This window comes from Podarcis filfolensis (genome assembly GCF_964270895.1).
Source record: "Podarcis filfolensis genome assembly, chromosome: 13".
In the NCBI taxonomy this organism is placed as follows: domain Eukaryota; kingdom Metazoa; phylum Chordata; class Lepidosauria; order Squamata; family Lacertidae; genus Podarcis; species Podarcis filfolensis.
In genome coordinates this window covers 21,170,342-21,190,315 of record NC_139615.1, presented here as the reverse complement: position 1 = coordinate 21,190,315, position 19,974 = coordinate 21,170,342, and the positions used below count along the sequence as shown (strand labels likewise).

The window sequence follows — 19,974 nt, the reverse complement described above, 5'->3', positions numbered from 1 at the left end:
CCTTAATCAATATTACTTTTGTTATACAGTTTGGCATGAAAAATAAACAGCAACAAAATAAACAAATAATGTGTTATAAATATAGGCATAGTACTACAAAATATACAAGCTTTGAATTGCAACTTGTAAGATCAGACCGATTCATACATGAATGAAATGCCTTCTTGCTATAGAGAGTCTTGGGGTGGGCGGACGGGGACTAAATACGGTTAATAATTTCAAACTATGTATTCTCATTAGGCACAGCCTCTTTCTGTCTGTACAGAGAGTTGCCATCCTGGTTTTAGGAAGAAAGGGAGGGAGTCGGAGGCATCTTGCTGCTATGATTGCATCCCTTGCCCAGAAGGAGAGATTTCCAACCAGGAGGGTATGAAATATATTATTTAGGTTTATCAAAAGAATGGGTGTCATTCAGAGGAATATGCTTATAACCGTGAATGCTTCAAGGTTACTTTTTTGTTCTTTGAGTGATAGGTTTTGTTAAATGTTTTGGTGAATTGGATCTAAGAAGAAGTTGCTGCTTAGGGAGAATCTGGTCCATGTGGTATCATTTGGACCTGGTGATTGTAAAGAAATTAATTCAACTAAAATTGCAATGCATTTTTACTAGTGCTGCTCTGCCGATATCTAACTAAAGAAAGCACCATTCAAAGATGTTATTGAGGTACACCTCAAAATCGGGATTCTCAAATTAGTGTTGCTCCTTGGCTATAAACTACAAATTGCCTGTTTTTTTGTTATGTTATGTTTTGTTTTTAAAAAGAAAAGCCCATAAACAGAGAAATTTGCAGCTATATTTTGCTTTAGCAGCTATCATTCATGTTTTGTGAATGGCACTGCAACAGGCTTTTACTTCAGTCTTCCTTTAAACTGTTCTTGGATTCTGCAGGGGATGAACTAAAGTTCCCCCTTTAATGATCATGGGTCTTCTGCCACATTTAGGTTGGCACTGTAATCTCAAACTGCTTAAAAAAATCATTGTTTTTAGTACTAACAATGCTGCTTAATATCACTGAGGCTCTAAACCACATTTGAGAGTACCAGCACTGAACATATATGAATTTGACTGCATGAAAGAAACATTTTTATGCATCGTCTTGAAATGTTATGGCGTATTTGTAAAATAAAGATCTTGGCTTTTCTATTTCAGACATGAATGACTGCATTAAATGTGCTGATGAAAAGTATCCAAGCAAAATTCAGGATTTATGTATTCCTAAATCCGTAACCTATTTGTCATATGGGGGACTCTTAGGACTTGGCTTAACCTGTTTTGCTCTAGCCTTTTCTTTCACCACTGCTCTGGTGCTAGCAATATTTATAAAACACCATGACACTCCCATCGTCAAAGCCAACAACCAGAACCTCACCTATACTCTCCTAATCTCTCTCCTTCTCTGCTTCCTTTGTGCACTGCTATTCATTGGGAAACCGCAGAAGATTATGTGTCTCCTCCGACAAACTGCTTTTAGCATCATCTTCTCCGTGGCTGTTTCTTGTGTGTTGGCCAAAACCACCACAGTGGTCCTGGCTTTCTTAGCCACCAAACCTGGATCTAGGATGAGAAAATGGGTAGGGAAGAGGCTAGCCAACTCCATTGTGCTTTTCTGCTCTATTATTCAAACTGGTATCTGTGCTGTGTGGTTGGCAACCTCTCCCCCCTTCCCAGAAGTAGACATGTACTCAGTGACTAAAGAAGTTGTATTGGAATGTAATGAAGGGTCTGTGGCTATGTTTTATAGTGTCCTGGGCTACATGGGCTTCCTGGCAATTGCCAGCTTCACTGTGGCCTTTTTTGCCAGGAAGTTACCTGACAGTTTCAATGAAGCAAAGTTCATCACTTTCAGCATGTTGGTCTTTTGCAGTGTGTGGCTTTCCTTTATTCCAGCTTATATGAGCTCTAAGGGCAAATACATGGTTGCTGTGGAGATCTTCGCTATCTTAGCCTCCAGTGGTGGTCTTCTGGGTTGCATCTATCTTCCAAAATGTTATCTTATTGTGTTGAGGCCTGAGCTGAACAACAGGGAACATTTAATAAGGAGAAAATTGTGAAGATTCTGATGGAGGGGAAAGTGGTGTCCATTGAGCTTTCAGCAGCTTTTCTTGAAATTCAGAAGCCCTTATATAGAGTTTGGAATTCTGTGCTCACCATAGATGGACAAATCTTTCATTTCTCGTTGTTTAACCTTCCAGTTTTTTGAGGGACAGCCATTCATATGTATATGTTCCATGTGATTCTTTCCAAATGCAATATTTCTTCTCAATGTCTGTGATTCTGTTCACTCATTAGTTATATTTTTTAAATAAAAACTTCATCGCTGGAGAGGGTTCTTATTTGCACTACAACAAATCTGGAGTAAATTAGTTTCAAAGCACTATATCCCTAGTTTTTATTATTCCAATCCCAATTAGGTTTCATGCAACATGGAGGAATTTAAAGGTGCTCTGCTGCATCTTTTCCCTGTTCGGTCAGATATCAGTAAATTCAGTAAACAGCACTAAAGAAAACAAAGCAGTAGACTGCAATGTGTAAATGTGGGATATAAGTTCCTTTTCACCCCACCACTGTTCTACCAAATCTATAGAAACCCATTTCCACCCCACCCCCACCACCATATATTTTAACTTGAATGAATGAATGAATGAATGAATGAATCTTTATTTGCCTCAGCCATCAGCCATAGCAATAAAACAATAATACAATATACAGAGAATAGAAATACAAATAAAAAGTTGATTATATAAAATACATTTTAGGGTTTTGAATCAATAGTCAAGTAGCGGATCTTAGTCTAATTGCCCCAGCTAAAAACCTTGCAACCTTTTGTGTCACCTGCTCATCTTGATCTGCCGAGAGAAAGGATAGTGTGGCAGTGGCTGGGCAACCCGGAATGGACAATAAAGAGGGGTGATAACCTCATTCCTCAAGTCTTTATAAAGAGTGCAAGCCAGAAGGACATGTGTCACTGATTCAGTACTGCCATCTCCACAGGGACATAAGTATTTTTCGTGTGGAAACTGTTGGAATCGTCCTTCAAGTACAGCCGAGGGCAATATATTCAATCTTGTGAGAGTAAAAGCGCATCTATGTTTTACAATTGCTAGGTTATGCAGATAGGGTGCCAGAGAGTTTAATGGGAAGGTGGAAAATAGTCATGCTATGGGCAAAATTTCCTTATTGTGGCCAAGTTGTTCTGGCACTCGATATCCTTTAGTCACAGACAAATTAGACTGTTTGCTTTACTAAAACCCAAAGTGAGTAGCTGTTGTGGTGACTGCACTTGGTAGTCTTCTCATAAAAAACTTACTTTGAATATTTATACTAATAAACATCATTTTGTATGCAGTTTTTACTAATATACCCATGGGGGAGAATCCCCTAATTTTTTTTTATATTTTCGCTAACATGTATTTTTAAGCAGCGTTCAGTTCATTTTCTACAACAAAGGGTTTTCTGAAGGGTTCCTTCCTGCAGGCTTCTTCCTCTGAAGGTTGATTTCTTGAGACCCTTTTTGATTTCCTGTACAGTCATACCTCGGGTTACAAACGCTTCAGGTTGCGTCATTTTGGGTTGCGCACCGTGCCAAACCTGGAAGTACTGGAACGGGTTACTTCCAGGTTTCAGAGCTCATGCATGCACAGAAGTGCTAAATTGAACTTTGTGCATGTGCAGAAGTGCCGAATCGTGACCCTTGCATGCGCAGAGGCGGCGCTGTGGGTTGCGAATGCTGTGGGTTGCAAATCTGCCTCCCACACGGATCACATTCGCAACCCAAGCGTCCATTGTATTACAGATGTTTTTAATTCTTCTTTTTCATGTTTTCAAAAATTGTTTAACAGGAGGCATTACTAAAACCTTAAGTAAAAGCTTGGCTGTTGGTGGTTGAGAGGCATTTGTCTGATATCTTGCTATTTTTCTAATACCTAAATGCCATAGTATTCTATACAGTATAAGGAGTAGATTAGTAAAGTTAAATATCAATAAAAGAGCTGCTCAACTGAAGCAGCAAGAAGGCTACTTCTATCATGAAAGAAATTTATTTTGTCTCTATCTCCAGAGCACAGCATTATTTCTGGTGTGGTTTTTTTCTGTTGTATACCATTCCAAACACATTTTCAGATGTGGCAAGCATAATTTATTTAACAATTCCGTTAGGAACCCCAAGACTGGAACCAGTGACTACCTCCCTCTTTAATTACTATCAAATGCCTAGTAATTCATTCTTCTTGTCCAGCTCCCTGTGGGATTCATGAGCCACAAACAAGATTTACAGGAAACACTGTTAAGCAAAGGCAACCAAGACTGTTATAAATATACCCAGCACCATGTGGGGCAGGGTTAGGGTTAGGGTTAGGCAGGGGAAAGGGACTGGGAACAGAAACAGTCCTCCAGTGTGATCGCTAATAGTTTCTATTATTCACTCCAAGAAGTGCATAAGAAGTAAAGAAGTAAAGAAGGCTGTTAGTCATCAAGACACTATATATAGTGTGGTAAAAGAAAATAGCAGAATTTCTGTGTAAAAAATAAAATAAGCCTTGCAGCGAGGATGGTGGTTCTAGTGGTCTTCCTGCTGGCACTGCTTCCTCACAAGTTATGGACATCTCATGCTGTGAAATGTAGGGTTTGTGGTCCACGTTACCCACAACACATGTACCATCAGTCAGGAGACCTCATCATTGGCGGCATTGCAACTCATGGTAGCTTTTTCGACAGTTCAATAGTTTTCACTGAAGAGCCTCCACCACCATTGCTTGAAGATTTCTTGTAAACACTTATTCTTTATTTGTTTTAATCTCTGTGTATTTTGTCTTCTCTTGGCTCTATGTCCTACCCCTTGTGTTATTGAATCACTGGCTTGTTTTGAGATTGTTCCATTGTAGTCAGGACTCCTGATTCTGGAAACTGACAGATCCCTAGTACCACCCTTATTTGGAATCAGGAATCTTTCTATCTCTTTCCCGTAGCTGTAATTGAACTGTTGATCCAACGGTTTATATATATACAGAGATCACTTTCTCATATCCATTTGTACCTGTTGTACATATTAATTAACATCCTCATATTTTGTAATAAAATATAGAGGCCTTCTTTTTATCTAAATCTCAGTCTGCGGTCTGTTGCTAATCTCCCATTAGTGGAAGTACAACATCCTCATAGCACTCTGTTATTCCATTCACAAGATCCCCCCACCGTCCCAAAAAAATGATGACATGTGTATACGTTTGTAGAAGTCTGTATGTGTTATTGAGGACAAGGATTGACTTAAAATAACATCTTAAGAAAAATAGTGCATTAGTTGTGCAATCCTAGCTTGGAAAGGTGAATGTGCACCAGCAAGAGAAGTAGATACGGTGGTCTTTATTTCTCCTACCCATGGTTGTGTTATTTATTCTGCCCAACCCCGAAAAAATGGTTCTAACACAGTGGAACTAACTTATGAAAACTCCTGACTGGTAGAGATGGTGATAGCAATCCCACAGGAGAAAAGGGATTTAGGGTTTGCTGTGTTTTCCATGGGCGTCTGCAACTTTTATCTGTCAGCTGAAAAGCTCTTATGTGCAATCCTCACTGCATTTAGTCTGTTGATTTGAGGGTTAGTACCGGTAATTCTTCTTCCTCCTCCTCCTCCTCCTCCTCTTCTTCTTCTTCTTCTTCTTCTTCTTCTTCATTATACCCTGCCCATTTGGCTGGGTTTCCCCGGCCACTCTGAGCAGCTTATAGTATTTATAAAAAAGATAATAAAACATAATAATAGACAGCTGCCCTAGACACAGAATTGACCTGCACCTCAATGTACAGCTGTGAGTCCAAAATGACTCCTAGGCTATGCACCTGGTCCTTCAGGGGCACGGTTCCCCCGTTCAGGATCAGGGAGTCCCCCACATCCACCCTCTCCCTGTCCTCCAAGAACAGTACTTCTGTCTTAGGATTCAACCTCAATCTGTTAGCTGCCATCCATCTGCCAACCGCCACAAAACGGTAGCAAAATAATAATAATGCTGAGGAAGATGCAGAATATAGTGGGTTTATTATTATTATTATTTAGATGTGGAATAGTTTGATACAGAATGCAACTTTCATTCTAGTGCAGTGCCAAAGAATTACCAACACATTCTGGCCCTGGAATTTGCAGTGAATGAGATAAATGAAGACCCTCTGATCCTGCCCAATATCACCTTAGGCTTCAACATCTATGACAGCTATTTCAAGGCAAAGCAGACCTACTATTCTACAATGCTACTTGTATCTACATTGGAGAGATTTGTTCCGAACTACAAATGTGCCATCCAGAATAAGCTGACTGCAGTGATTGGAGGACTAGACTCCAAAATCTCTGTTGCAATTGCAAATATCCTTGATATGTATAAGATTCCACAGGTAGGTAAGGCACACATGCTCATTTGTATGTGAGAATAGTGCAGAATTAATATTTATTATTTGTTTGTTTGTTTGTTTGTTTGTTTCAGATATGTATATAATGGTTAATGCTTGGATTTTTTATGGATGTACATAAATAATAATTAGAATTAGAATTCATCATAGAACCAAAAACATTGCTTTTCATGCTTTTGAATGTTTTGTGGAATAGAAAAGATTTCAATGTGCAAAGGAAGCACATCAGGGACAGAGCAAGAAGGGAGGTCCACTACCCAAGTGTTGGGGAAATTTTGGGGTTCAAGCCCAATGTCTTTGGCTGCCTGGAACAGTCAACAGAATCCAGACACCAATTTTTCATAAAATGGGACATTTGTTTCGGCAATGAGACATATGTGGATATAATTGTGCAAGGTCTCCTGTTTGTAGGCATTGCACACCATAATACATTGCAGTAAACACTGGGTTGGACCACCAATGTACACATACATATTTATATCTTTGTGAAAAGATATAACTTTTGCTTGTGAAAGAGCATGAGTTCTGAGGAAATACAGTAAGTTCTTTCCCCAACCATAGAAGGACTTTGCTTAGACCCTATTGTCTCTTGGTCAGCCCTGTATCTTTAGTATGGGATAATAACCACTGACTTTATGAGGTTGAAGTACAATTTGTGTCTTAATGTCAGGGCTGGAGAACCTTTTTCAGCCAAAGGGCCTTATCTTCTTGTAGGCAACATTCTGAGGGCCACATGGTGGTGGTGGGCTGGGAAAGAATTGTCAGTGGGTCAATGAATGTAAAGTTTAACTTTGTAGTGTAGGCTAGTTTCGAGACAAAGAGGCATTATCATAGATTAAGGACTCACTCTAGCTAGGCAAAAACACTCATTGTAAGAAGCAGGGCCAGTGGCAGGTGTGGCCTGGGGAGAGTTCTGAGACACAGATAAAGAGGCCTAGAAAGCTGCTTTTGGTGCCTAGGCCTGAGTTTCCAGACCACAGAATTAATTGACGCGGGTGGCGCTGTGGTCTAAACCACAGAGCCTAGGGCTTGCTAATCAGAAGGTCGGTGGTTTGAATCCCTGCGATGGCGTGAGCTCCCATTGTTCAGTCCCAGCTCCTACCAACCTAGCAGTTCTAAAGCACGTCAAAGTGCAAGTCGATAAATAGGTACCACTCTGGCGGGAAGGTAAACAGCATTTCCGTGTGCTGCTCTGGTTTGCCAGAAGAAGCTTCGTCATGCTGGCCCCATGACAAGGAAGCTGTACACCGGCTCCCTCAGCCAATAAAGCGAGATGATCGCCGCAACCCTAGAGTCGGTCACGACTGGACCTAATGGTCAGGGGTCCCTTTACCTTTACACATGAAACTACAGGTTATAAATTGCTATACTTATCTCTCCTTCTTAAATCTTTGTCTCTGTTCAGCTCGTGTACGGTTCTGCTCCAGTGATGAATTATAAAGCCCCAGGACTTTCTTTCTTCCAGATGACCCCTAAGGAAACCCTTCAGTATTCAGGGATACTCTCTTTATTACTGCTTTTTGGTTGGATATGGATTGGGGTCATTGTTATGGACACAGACAATGGAGAGAGATTTCTGCAAATTGCAGTTCCACTGTTCTCCCAGAATGGTATTTGTTTTGCCTTCATGGAAGTACTCCCCTTTTCAATTTCCTTCACTGAATTTGATGATAAGTTAGAACATGGGTCAAAAATACACGCTAAAGCCATGAACAGCAAAGCCAATGTAATAGTGTTTTATGGAGAATCTAATGCTATGATGTATCTGAGATGGTTTCCATATTTGTCAAAAGAGGAACATGAGACAAATATATCAAGAGGGAAAGTGTGGATACTGACAGCCCAGATGGAGCTCACTTCATTGGCCTTTCAAAAGAATTGGGATACAGATATAATCTTTGGTGCTCTCTCTTTCACAATTCACACCACTGACCTACCAGCGTTCAAGCCATTTGTTGAGAGCATCAGTCCTTCCAGGACAAAAGGAGACAGTTTTATCAGAGACTTCTGGCAGCAGGCTTTTGGCTGTGTATTCCCAAATTCTGTTTTGGAGAGGGGAGATGGATACATTTGTACTGGCGATGAGAAACTGCAGAACCTTCCTGGAACGTTTTTTGAAGTGAGCATGACTGGTCACAGTTACAACATCTACAATGCTGTCTATGCTGTGGCCCATGCTTTGCATGCTATGGCCTTGTCTAGAGCGAAACACAGTGCAATAGGGGATGGAAGGGTTTTGAAGCTTCAGAATCTCCAGATGTGGCAGGTAGGGGCATGAACATCATCATATAACTTTGCATGGTATCTTAGATCTTACAAAAGGCCCCCAAACAGTGTAGAAACCTATTCCTCATATTCTTCCTGTGCTCACATTATCATCACTCTTTCTCTCCAAATCATATTAAAGCTATAGAAAAGTAAAAGTATAGGGTGTTTATAAACATGTGCAATTTATGAAGCAAAAATACTTGGGGAGGTTTTTGGAGCTGCAAATGGAATAGCAACTTTGCTGCAGAGCGTGGCAATCCAAATGACATTCTGTAACTAGGCTAGGAGTAACCTTTCTGTAGCCATGAGAAAAAGCTGTAAAAATTTATGGCATAACATGACTTTCTCAGATAGTTGTTGTTGGCTGCTATCAAATTATTATAATTTATTATTTATTAAATTTGTATACTTTCCTGTACCTGTAGATCTCAGGGCAGTTCACAACATAAAATTACAATATTAAAAAAAACGTAAAATACATCCCCACATAAAAGATTTAAAAAGTCATCGGGTGTCAATCAGCCAAAGGTCTGGTTGAAGAGGAATGTTTTTGCCTGGCATCTAAAGGTATATAAGCCAAACCTCCCTGGCAAGAGCATTTCAAAAACAGGGAACCACTGCAGCAAAGGCCCATTCTCATGTTGCCATCTTCTGGACCTCTCGTGGAGGAGGAACACAAAGAAGGGCCCCAAAAAGTGCAAGTAGATAAATAGGTACCGCTCCAGCGGGAAGGTAAACGGCATTACCGTGCTCTGCTCTGGTTTGCCAGAAGCAGCATGGTCATGCTGGCCACATGACCTGGAAAGCTGCCTGTTTACAAACGCCGGCTCACTTGGCCTAAAAGTGAGATGGGTGCCACAGCCCCATAGTTGCCTTTGATTGGACTTAACCATCCAGAGGTCCTTTGCCTTTACCTTTTTACCTATGGAGAGAAGGGGTTGTTGAGGTATTGCAATCCTGAGAAATTAAACAGACTTTGAATTGGACCTGGAAACTAATTGGCAGCCAGTACAGTCAGGCCAGGATTGGCGTAATATGCGCAAACTGTCTTGCTCCACTGAGCAACCTGGCCACTGATTTCTGCACTAGCTGAAATTTCAGAACCATCTTCAGACTGTCTTTCCTCTTTGTGGTCTCTAAACTTACAGCATGCTCAGCCTACATTCATGTAATTTTGTGGAATCAAATAGCGATTCCTCAATTAGACCTTAATTTGCAAAATCCATCTCTAGACTTTCTAAAATTATTGCCTTTTCCTTTGCAATCCAGCTCCATCAATTTTTGAGAAGTTGCTCATTTAACAACAGTGCTGGGAACAGGATTTCTTTTGACCATAATTTGGAATTATTAGCAGAATTTGATGTTATCAATTGGATAGTTTCCTCAAATCAAACCTTTCACAGAGTGAAAATTGGGACTGTGGATCCTGACAGACCTTCAGACCGAGTGCTGGCCATAAATGAAGATGCCATCACATGGCACAAGTGGTTTAATCAGGTAGGATCTGACTGTTGGCAGCTTTGGAGATCTCCCATTTTTGAATAGTACTGCCTCTCTGTGTGGAAGAGTGAAGCAAATTTCTGTGAACAATTGTGATCTCTCTTTTAACACTTATGTTAGAAACTAGCCTTGTGTACTGCACAATAAATTTAAGCAAATTGGGTATCACCCAATCAGTTTCCCAAAATCTGTCAAATATCCGAGAAGTGAATGTGGATAAAAATAACAGAGTAATTATTATTATTATTATTATTATTATTATTATTATTATTATTATTAATTTATTTAAAAATGTTATAGAAAACAATGAACTTGTAAAGGAAAAAATAATGTGATGCATTGCAGTATATTGAATATGTTAAACAGAAGGTTCTTAATCCTATTTGTAAAATACATTGTGTTTTAAATGAATATAATTTGAATTCTGAAATACTGTTCATGGGCAGACAGGGGTAATTACTTTTGTTATACAGTTTGGCATGGAAAAATGAACAGCAACAAAAATAAACAAATAATGTGTTATAAATATAGGCATAATACTACAGTATATACAAGGTTTGAATTGCAATTTGTAAGATCGGACCGATTCATACATGAATTAAATGCCTTCCTGCTATAGAGAGTCTTGTGGGGGGAAACTGAATATGGTTAATAATTTCAAGCTATTTATTCCCATTAGGCACAGCCTCTTTCTGTCTGTACAGAGAGTTGCCATCCTGGTTTTAGGAAGAAAGGGAGGGAGTCGGAGGCATCTTGCTGCTATGATTGCATCCCTTGCCCAGAAGGAGAGATTTCTAACCAGGAAGGTATGAAATATATTATTTAGGTTTATCAAAAGAAGGGGTGTCATTCAGAGGAGTATGCTTATAACTGTGAATGCTTCAAGGTTAGTTTTTTGTTCTTTGAGTGATAGGTTTTGTTAAATGGTTTGGTGAGCTGGATCTAAGAAGCAGCTGCTCCCTAGGGAGAATCTGGTCCATGTGGAATCATTTGGACCTGGTGATTGTAAAGAAATTAATTCAATTAAAATCGCAATGCATTATTAGTAATGCTGCTCTGCTGATATCTAACTAAAGAAAGCACCATTCAAAGATGTTATTGAGGTACACATTTAAAAATAATCGCACTAAATTAGAGCCCTCTTATCTTGATGAAAAAAGACAATATCATTACATTCTGGCCGAAAAGAAACAGAAATATGCAACCCAAAAATGGCTACAATTACTTGACTCAATTCAGAGCAAAAATAACAAAGCGTTCTGGAACCTAGTGTACGGAGGATTGAAAGCCGAAAATCAACTAACTCTACCACCAATTGCAGAATCCAAATGGTCCCAATATTTTACATCTGTATTTAACAATCTACACAGTGAACTTAAAGGAAATGAAACCACTAAAAATAAAATCAATAAACTCCAGGAGTGGCCAAGGGTAGAAGAAGAGGAAATTAGAGAGATAGTTAAAAATTTCAAATCGGGGAAATCTCCTGGGCCAGACGGTCTACCAATAGAATTATTTAAGACCTATATAGATTGGTGGGCAGAACCCTTAGCTCAATTGTTTACTCTCATAGATAAATATGGGATCATACCTGAGATATGGTTAAGATCAATAATTATCCCAATCTTTAAAAATGGCGACCCAAAAGAACCAAGGAATTATAGACCGATAAGCCTATTATCAGTGATAGGGAAAATCTACGCTAAGCACCTTTTATCTAAACTCCTTACCTGGATGAAAAATCTAAATTTACCAGGGAAAGAACAAATAGGTTTCTCCAAAGGTTGCTCTACATTAGACCACTGCCTTATACTTATGCATTTGGTTGAAAAATATAGATCTCAAAGGCAATCTAAGATATTTGCTGCTTTTGTAGATTTTCGTGGTGCATTTGACTCAATTGACCGCCCAAAGCTGTGGAGGAAACTCGCAGAATTAAAAATTGATCAGCGCTTATTGATCCTAATAAAAAATTTATACTCTTCCAATATCTGTCAAGTCAAACTTAACACCAAAGGTCACCTTTCATCAGACATCCCAAACTCGAAAGGGGTAAAACAAGGGTGTATTCTTGCCCCCTTCCTATTTAATTTATTTTTATCAGACTTGCCAGATCACCTTCAAAAAATAGAATCACATGCCCCTAAACTTAATCAGAAACCAGTTTCTCTGTTATTATACGCAGACGATGCTGTTCTACTATCATTAACGAGCTTGGGTCTGAAACGTCTTATATCTTCTCTGATCCTTTACTGCGAATGTAACAAGCTCTCTATAAATTACGAGAAGACAAAAATTTTGGTCTTCTCGAATGGTTGGAAATTAGAGAAATGGAAAATAAGAGGGCAGGAAATCCAACAAGTGAAAATCTATAGGTATCTGGGAATCTTATTCCAGAGCAATTTAGGGTGGACAAATCATCGCACAAATGCCATAAAACAGGCAAAGTGCACCTCATCAGCAGTTACCCGTTTTTATTATCAGAAAGGCAATCAATTTATTCCTGCGGCCAATCAGATATTCCAAACAAAAGTGCAATCCCAGATATTCTATGGAATACCGCTATGGGTCCAAGCATATAATAGTGATTTAAAAAAGATTCACTCCAGCTTTCTGAGACGTATTCTTGGACTCCCAGCTGTGATCAAATATGAAACAATGTGTGCAGAAATAGGCATACACACAATGGAATATTGGGCCTGGTCCTCCTCAATAAAGTACTGGTTACGCTGCCATTTTCGCTGCCCTCCATCAAGTCTGCTCGCTGATTTGCTCAAAGACTCCTACAAATCAAGATGGTATCAGTACCTCGAAAAAAAGATTGAATCTTTAGGCATCGAGCTGGAGCCCCTGTACAATTCTAATGAGCAATACATTTTCCATAATATCCTAACTAGACTAAAGGATGTCGAGAGGCAAAATATTATGGCAGCTGCAAACAAAATTTGTTCGCCCATATTCTATGATTTAAATATCTTAGATAGCAGAGCCAATTACGTCACCAAATTAATAATTCCAGCCCAACGTAGGGCTTTTATGCTGGCCCGTTTGAATGTTTTTCCCTCAGCATTTGTCAGGGGAAGATATCAAAACATCCCTAGAAACAAGAGATTCTGCAGATGTTTTATGAATGTCCCGGACACGGTAGAGCACATTCTCTTTCAGTGCCCATTGTACAGTACGCTCCGTCAACGCGTGCTGTCCCCTCTTTTGGGTGGTCTGGAGCCCCAACAAGGTGAATGTGTGGGATTCTGCCTATCCGACGTTGACCAAAGGGTAACGGCGGGGGTAGCCGAGTTTTTGGTAGCAGTCCTCCAAGGAGCAGGTTAACAAGGAAAACCACTGATTTTATATGTATATAAATATATATGTATGTAGCCAACTGCTGCCTTTCTGTATATATCTCAAGGCTTTTATATGTTACTTTTTCTTTTATCGTTTTGTTTGTATAATGCCTAATAAAGGTTTGAATAAGTAATAAGTAGATATCTCACCAAAGAAAGCACCATTCAAAGATGTTATTGAGGTAGACCTCAAAATCGGGATTCTTAAATTAGTGTTGCTCCTTGGCTGTAAACTACAAATTGTCTGTTTTTTGTTGTTTTGTTTTAGAATAGAAAATCCCATAAATAGAGAAATTTGCAGCTATATTTTGCTTTAGCAGCTATCATTCATGTTTTGTGAATGGCACTGCAACAGGCTTTTACTTTGGTCTTTCTTTAAACTGTGCTTGGATGCTGCAGGGAATGAACAAAAGTTCCCCCTTTAATGATCATGGGTCTTCTGCCACATTTAGGTTGGCACTGTAATCTCAAACTGCTTTAAAAAAATCATTGTTTTTAGTACTAACAATGCTGCTTAATATCACTGAGGCTCTAAACCACATTTGAGAGTACCAGCACTGAACATATATGAATTTGACTTCATGAAAGAAACATTTTTATGCATCGTCTTGAAATGTTATGGCGTATTTGTAAAATAAATATCTTGGCTTTTCTATTTCAGACATGAATGACTGCATTAAATGTGCTGATGAAAAGTATCCAAACAAAAATCAGGATTTATGTATTCCTAAGTCTGTAACCTATTTGTTATATGGGGAACTGTTAGGACTTGGCTTAACCTGTTTTGCTCTAGCCTTTTCTTTCACCACTGCTCTGGTGCTAGCAATATTTATAAAACACCATGACACTCCCATCGTCAAAGCCAACAACCAGAACCTCACCTATACTCTCCTAATCTCTCTCCTGCTCTGCTTCCTTTGTGCACTGCTATTCATTGGGAAACCGCAGAAGATTATGTGTCTCCTCCGACAAACTGCTTTTAGCATCATCTTCTCCGTGGCTGTTTCTTGTGTGTTGGCCAAAACCACCACAGTGGTCCTGGCTTTCTTAGCCACCAAACCTGGATCTAGGATGAGGAAATGGGTAGGGAAGAGGCTAGCCAACTCCATTGTGCTTTTCTGCTCTGTTATTCAAACTGGTATCTGTGCTTTGTGGTTGGCAACCTCTCCCCCCTTCCCAGATGTGGACATGCACTCAGTGAGTAAAGAAGTTGTATTGGAATGTAATGAAGGGTCTGTGGCTATGTTTTACAGTGTCCTGAGCTACATGGGTTTCCTGGCAATTGCCAGCTTCACTGTGGCCTTTTTTGCCAGGAAACTACCTGATAGTTTCAATGAAGCCAAGTTCATCACTTTCAGCATGTTGGTCTTTTGCAGTGTTTGGTTATCCTTTGTTCCAGCTTATATGAGCTCTAAGGGCAAATATATGGTTGCTGTGGAGATCTTCGCTATCTTAGCCTCCAGTGCTGGATTGCTAGGCTGCATCTTTTTTCCAAAATGTTACATTATTCTGTTGAGGCCTGAGCTGAACAACAAGGAACATCTTATGAAGAGGAAAGGCAGAATGATTTGAATATAGATTAAAATATAACACAGAAGCTGCTATGTTTGTGTGCCTCTTATACATTGTGTCTACACTGCAGAACATTTCTAAGAGGGTTTTTCCTAAAATGTGACCTAGACAAATATTCACTCAAATCCCATCAATTTCCTCTAATTAAAAAATTCCAATGGAAAAGTGGAAACCTCCTAAATGGATACCATGTACCGAGTAAAGTACATTACATCAACTTATATTCACTTACATACTATGCCCACCAAACCTTGTGGAAGGTTGGAAATGCCAAAAAGGAAAAGCTAATCATACGAGGCAAAGAACCACCACATCACCTGCAGCCACATCACTAGTATAAACAAAAAAAAACTACCCTGTTAAGGGGATTAAGTGTTTGGGAAGAAAAAGGCTGTGATGAACACCAAATTAAAATATAATATTTATTTGATCTTACCAAAATACCAGATGTTACAAGTGTATTTTTATACTGTAAACCACTCTGTGATAGTCTGATGAAGGTATATAAATTTAATAAATATATAAAAGTAAGATTCACCCATTTTCTGTGTTTTCAAATTCAACCATTTTGCAAAATAATTTGTGAAATAAGTGTGTACACGAGAATGAAAGCTATCCAAATGTTAAATTATTAGACCTTTAACAGTCAGGCAGTGTTCACATGTTCCATGTTCACTATCTGAGGACAGGTGGGGAGGATTATAGCCATTTGCATCTGTAATCAATAAAGTTGCGGCCTATTTCAACCAAATTATAAGTTGCTGTCTTGGGAGCGACAGGGTCACGGGGCCTTGGCATGCAATTCTTAATACACTAAGTCAGTACAAGATGTATGGAAATAAATCCCTTTTGTCAAAAGTGTATCAATTGTAGAAGGATAGCTTCAGTGGTTTCCCTGCAATGGGATGAAGTGTATGAAAAAAATAAAATAAGGATTCACCAGCTACAGCCATCCCTGCATCTGGAAAGCTTGACTTCAGTTGTTCGTGCTGTGGTGGCCTCCTGTCTCATCTACTGCAATGTGCTTATGTGGGACCTACCTTGAGGATGATCCAGAGACCTCAACTATTACAGAATGCATCTGCTAGGCTGGTAAATGGGAAGCCTGATGGGATAATGTGTCACTGGTCCTGAAAGCAGTGCATTGGCAGCCAATGAGCTATTGGGCTTAATTCATGGCGTTAGTACTAGCATATGAAGTCCTAAATGGCCTGGGATCTAAGTACTTAAAAATGTGCCTTCCCCAGTATCAACCATTTTGCACTCTACAATCAGAAGGTACAGCAATGGTTGGCATTGACCCATGATAGTCTTTTCAATGGGGGCACCCCATCTGTGGAATACCCTCCTTGATGGAGGTATTTCCTACTTCTCTCAAGTTGAATTTCAAGAGGGGGGGGATCCTGTTTAATCTTTCCAAATCACATTGATTCAGCCTGGCATTTGTGATTCCTGTGAATCCTGTGTTATACCCTTACTTCATGCATATATTATAAAGAATGGATACAAGATGAAACCAACTGTTCAAACATGAGCAGACCCTGTGGCTAGGAGTGGAAACACAATATCCCCGACTCCTGCATCTCAGAGTCAATTCAGTTGGATGCCATGGTCTGTGGTGTCAAAAGTTCTTGAGTGAATTGGGAGAATCAACAGGGTTACACTTTCTAATAACTAAGAAGGGAAATGTTTAAACATGTAGGTAACATGCCAATCCTCTACCAAAGCACTGTGTCCACATCCAGAAGCTTCATTATCTGAAAAATGATCTCCCACAAAATGATTAGATGTTGCTCTGGATATCTACACAGGACTTGAATCAAGAGTGGTTCAGTATGAACAAGAGCAGCTTTACCCACAAAATGCCTTGCCAATTTGTCAGAGCAGGCTCCTGAGTTTTTGTTTTAATCACTGTAAAGATCCAGACACTCAAAGGAGAAGTATCAGTCCAGTTACTTTGTAGTGAGTGCAGCCTCCCTCCCACCCCAAGGTCTCAGTGTTTTGCTGACAATGCTGGGAGCAATCATGTGGGATGCACTGGAAGTTTCCCAGGATGTGCTGGTGGGAGGTTGGAGGGCAATCTGACCATAAGGCTGCCATACGTCCAGATTTTCCTGGACATTACTGGAATTTCAAAGGTGGAAATGACGTTCAGGAGGATTTCCAGGAAGCAGAGGTTTGTCCTGGATCTTCAGCAAGCTCAACAATTTTGGGGTGTCCTGGTTTTTACTTTTTGAAATATGGGAGCCCTCCTTGACCATGACTCTTAATAGTTGCTACAGGGCCTGGCTACTGACCCCACATTTTTTCTTTTCCCTTTCCAGCCGTCACCACCTTTTTGAAGCCAGTTGACACACTGGAATTTTTTTAAAAGTTCTGTGAGCACCATTCACTAAATGGCTGACATGGTATATCACAAAATGGCCATATTGGGGACATCATATAATACAAAATAGCCATTGTGGGGAGGGGGAGAATAATGACTTCAATGTAGGAGAGGCTGAGCTAATGCCAACAGGAAACATTGTTGTGGTTGTGGTTGTGGTGGTTGTTTTGAAAATAGCGTCGTCGTCTTTCTCATTTCAAACTTTTTTGCCCCTTCCTTTCCTAACTGAACGAGAAAATCTGTGTCACAAGAGACTTCCGGGTTGGTGCCATTGTTTAATGGCGGATTCCCTCCGAGCTCCGGAGGGAATCGGCTCCGTAGCGTCTGGGTCTGGCCGCTGCGGCGAAGCGGAGACCCTTAAAATCACAGGCGCGGATGCCTGTGAACACAGAGACTCGGCGGGCACCATTTGCGCCCCCCCAATCCGCGACGGAGCCTTTTTAAAGGCTTCGGAACGGAGGCAGGGTGGGGTGTGGGGCTGAGAGTACTCCCTCGCCTACGGAGTGAAGCCGCAAGCCATTGACAGAGAGCGCCAACTTCTTCCAAGACCGATTGGACTCTAAAACATAAACCCGTGAGTAATACGGAGATTGGAACCTTAAAAAAATCTTTTAATTTTGGATTTGGAACGAGCGGGAAGGGGCTAAAAAGGAAGTCCACCCCCCCCCTCTTGTAAACAATTTAAAGCAAAGGACTGGGCAGCTAAGGTCGAGAGAATTTGTTTTTGTTTTTTAATGAAAAATCTTGACTTCACGGTTTTGACACGATAAGAAGATCTACTGGAGGATAAAAAGAATTTTGGGAGTTGAAATTTCACACCCCCCCCAGACCCGGGAACGTCCCATGAGAAAGCCTGTTGCATTGAAGATTTTGACAGCTGTCAAGTGAGCTGCTAGTCAGCTAGTTGTCAGCTGGAAAAAGAGAACATTGTTTCTGCTGTTCTTGCTGGTTTATTTGGTATAATTTGTTGAAAATAAGGAGGACTGTTACAAAATAACTGGACTTTTGGTTTCGAGCTGAAAGGAATACTAAGGAACTAAAATCCCCCTAGAGGGGTAATAGGGACACTACATCATAAAAATGGCTGGAGTACGTAAATTTCAAGCAGAATTGGACAGAGCACTTATTCTCTTGGGAAACTTGCAAGAGGAATACAATGCTTTGTCTACAGAGGTATCATTACTACACTTGACAGTAAACAACATTTTTGAGTCTGATAAGGACTTGAAACAGGAAGCTTATTCTACTGAACAAATAAATGAAACTGAAAGTGTAGATACGATGGAGCAATATGTGGCTTTTGAAGAAAATGAAGGAGGAGCAGGAGATTTGCAGGAGTTAAAGGAGAGTTACATTATGAGGCCTGACATGATGACAAAAAAGGACAATAAAAATTGGATGTGGAAAGCCTGGTCTGAATGGGAGTCTGGAAAATGGAGAGACCCTCTTTGGAGGAGATCTGAAGACCTGAGGATTACAAATTTGTTGAAGGGGAAAGCTGGAGCTTTGGGGACATTTGGATCTGAAAGAAACTTGAAACAAGAGTTGGAGCACCCCATAGGCTTTGCTTTTAAGGATGGACGACCGGCTGGAAGTAACATGGATTCTGTTGGGCCGGAGCCCCTCCGAGACTTGGGGCCTAATATCAAAGACTATCAAAGAGACCGGCAGAAAGGAACTGAGAGAGATATAAGGGCCTCGGACGTGAGATCTCCAGGCTAAATAAATAACATAAAGACTGACGGTTATTGGTTGGGGACTGGAACCGGGAAAAGGGTGGGTGGAGATTGGGAATCCAAAGGGTATATAAGGATAATTTGCTTTTTATATTTTGTTAGTGGTAAGGAATTTGGGTAAATCGTGGAAGGGAAATTTTGGTCGACTTTAGGAAAAAGGTCTAAGAATAAATAATGAGGTATAAGTATTGATCTATAATTTTAAAAAAGGTAAAATTGGTTTTTTTCTTTTTAAATTAATTGAAAATAAGGTTGCTAAAAATAAATTGAGGAAATGGAAAAAAGAAGTAAAATAAAATAATAGTATGTCAGAATAGATGTTTAAGCTAAGGTAAAGAAATAAGTTAAGGACTTGCTGAATTGACAATTTAAATTGGAATATAAGAAGGGGAGGTGTGAGGAGGTCTGAGAAATAAGGTTAAGAATTACAAGTAACAGAAACTTTATGTGTTTTTTCTATTTTTTTCTTTTTTGTGTTTAGTTTTGAGTATTATGTATTTTTGTGTTTTTTGTTTTGTTTATTTTTTGGTTTTTTGCTTGTTATGTGTTTTTTGAAAATCCTAATAAATATTTTATATATATAAAAAAAAGAAAATCTGTGTCACAAAAGAACTTTCCAGAGTATGAGACAAACAACTTTGTTCATTTGCACAGGGACTTTCCAATTTTAACTCAACAATTACATTTAATTTAACAACTGACTTCTCAATTAAAGGACAGTAATTAGTTCTGATAGTCATCCAAACCTCTGTGGAATTTGCATGGCCATTACCA

At 39.7% G+C, this 19,974-nt stretch overlaps 2 protein-coding genes across 2 annotated transcripts in view; both read left to right on the top strand.

The window, feature by feature from the left end:
- LOC310748562 (vomeronasal type-2 receptor 26-like) overlaps positions 1–2,313 on the top strand; it is a gene marked incomplete at its 5' end in the record, with an annotated part of 31,306 nt that extends 28,993 nt beyond the window's left edge. Inside the window, 2 exons of the mRNA XM_083584414.1 lie at positions 241–367; positions 1,151–2,313. Of these exons, the coding sequence (XP_083440540.1) occupies positions 241–367; positions 1,151–2,052 (1,029 nt within the window). The 3' untranslated portion in view covers positions 2,053–2,313. The remainder of the gene's footprint in view (positions 1–240; positions 368–1,150) is intronic.
- A 5,538-nt stretch (positions 2,314–7,851) lies between these two features.
- LOC310746583 (vomeronasal type-2 receptor 26-like) lies at positions 7,852–15,551 on the top strand. The gene is made up of 3 exons (XM_083580491.1): positions 7,852–8,004; positions 10,842–10,968; positions 14,168–15,551. Exons 1-3 carry the CDS (start codon positions 7,957–7,959, stop codon positions 15,076–15,078), a joined length of 1,086 nt encoding a protein of 361 aa, XP_083436617.1. The 5' UTR covers positions 7,852–7,956; the 3' UTR covers positions 15,079–15,551.
- The last annotated feature ends 4,423 nt before the right edge of the window (positions 15,552–19,974 follow it).

Excerpts from the sequence above, each read along its gene's own strand:
- LOC310746583 (XM_083580491.1), top strand. The coding sequence starts at position 7,957 with ATGGAGAGAGATTTCTGCAAATTGCAGTTCCACTGTTCTCCCAGAATG. Across the intron at positions 8,005-10,841 it reads TCCACTGTTCTCCCAGAATG|GCACAGCCTCTTTCTGTCTG; the intron begins GTATTTGTTTTG and ends TATTCCCATTAG. Across the intron at positions 10,969-14,167 it reads AGAGATTTCTAACCAGGAAG|ACATGAATGACTGCATTAAA; the intron begins GTATGAAATATA and ends TTTCTATTTCAG.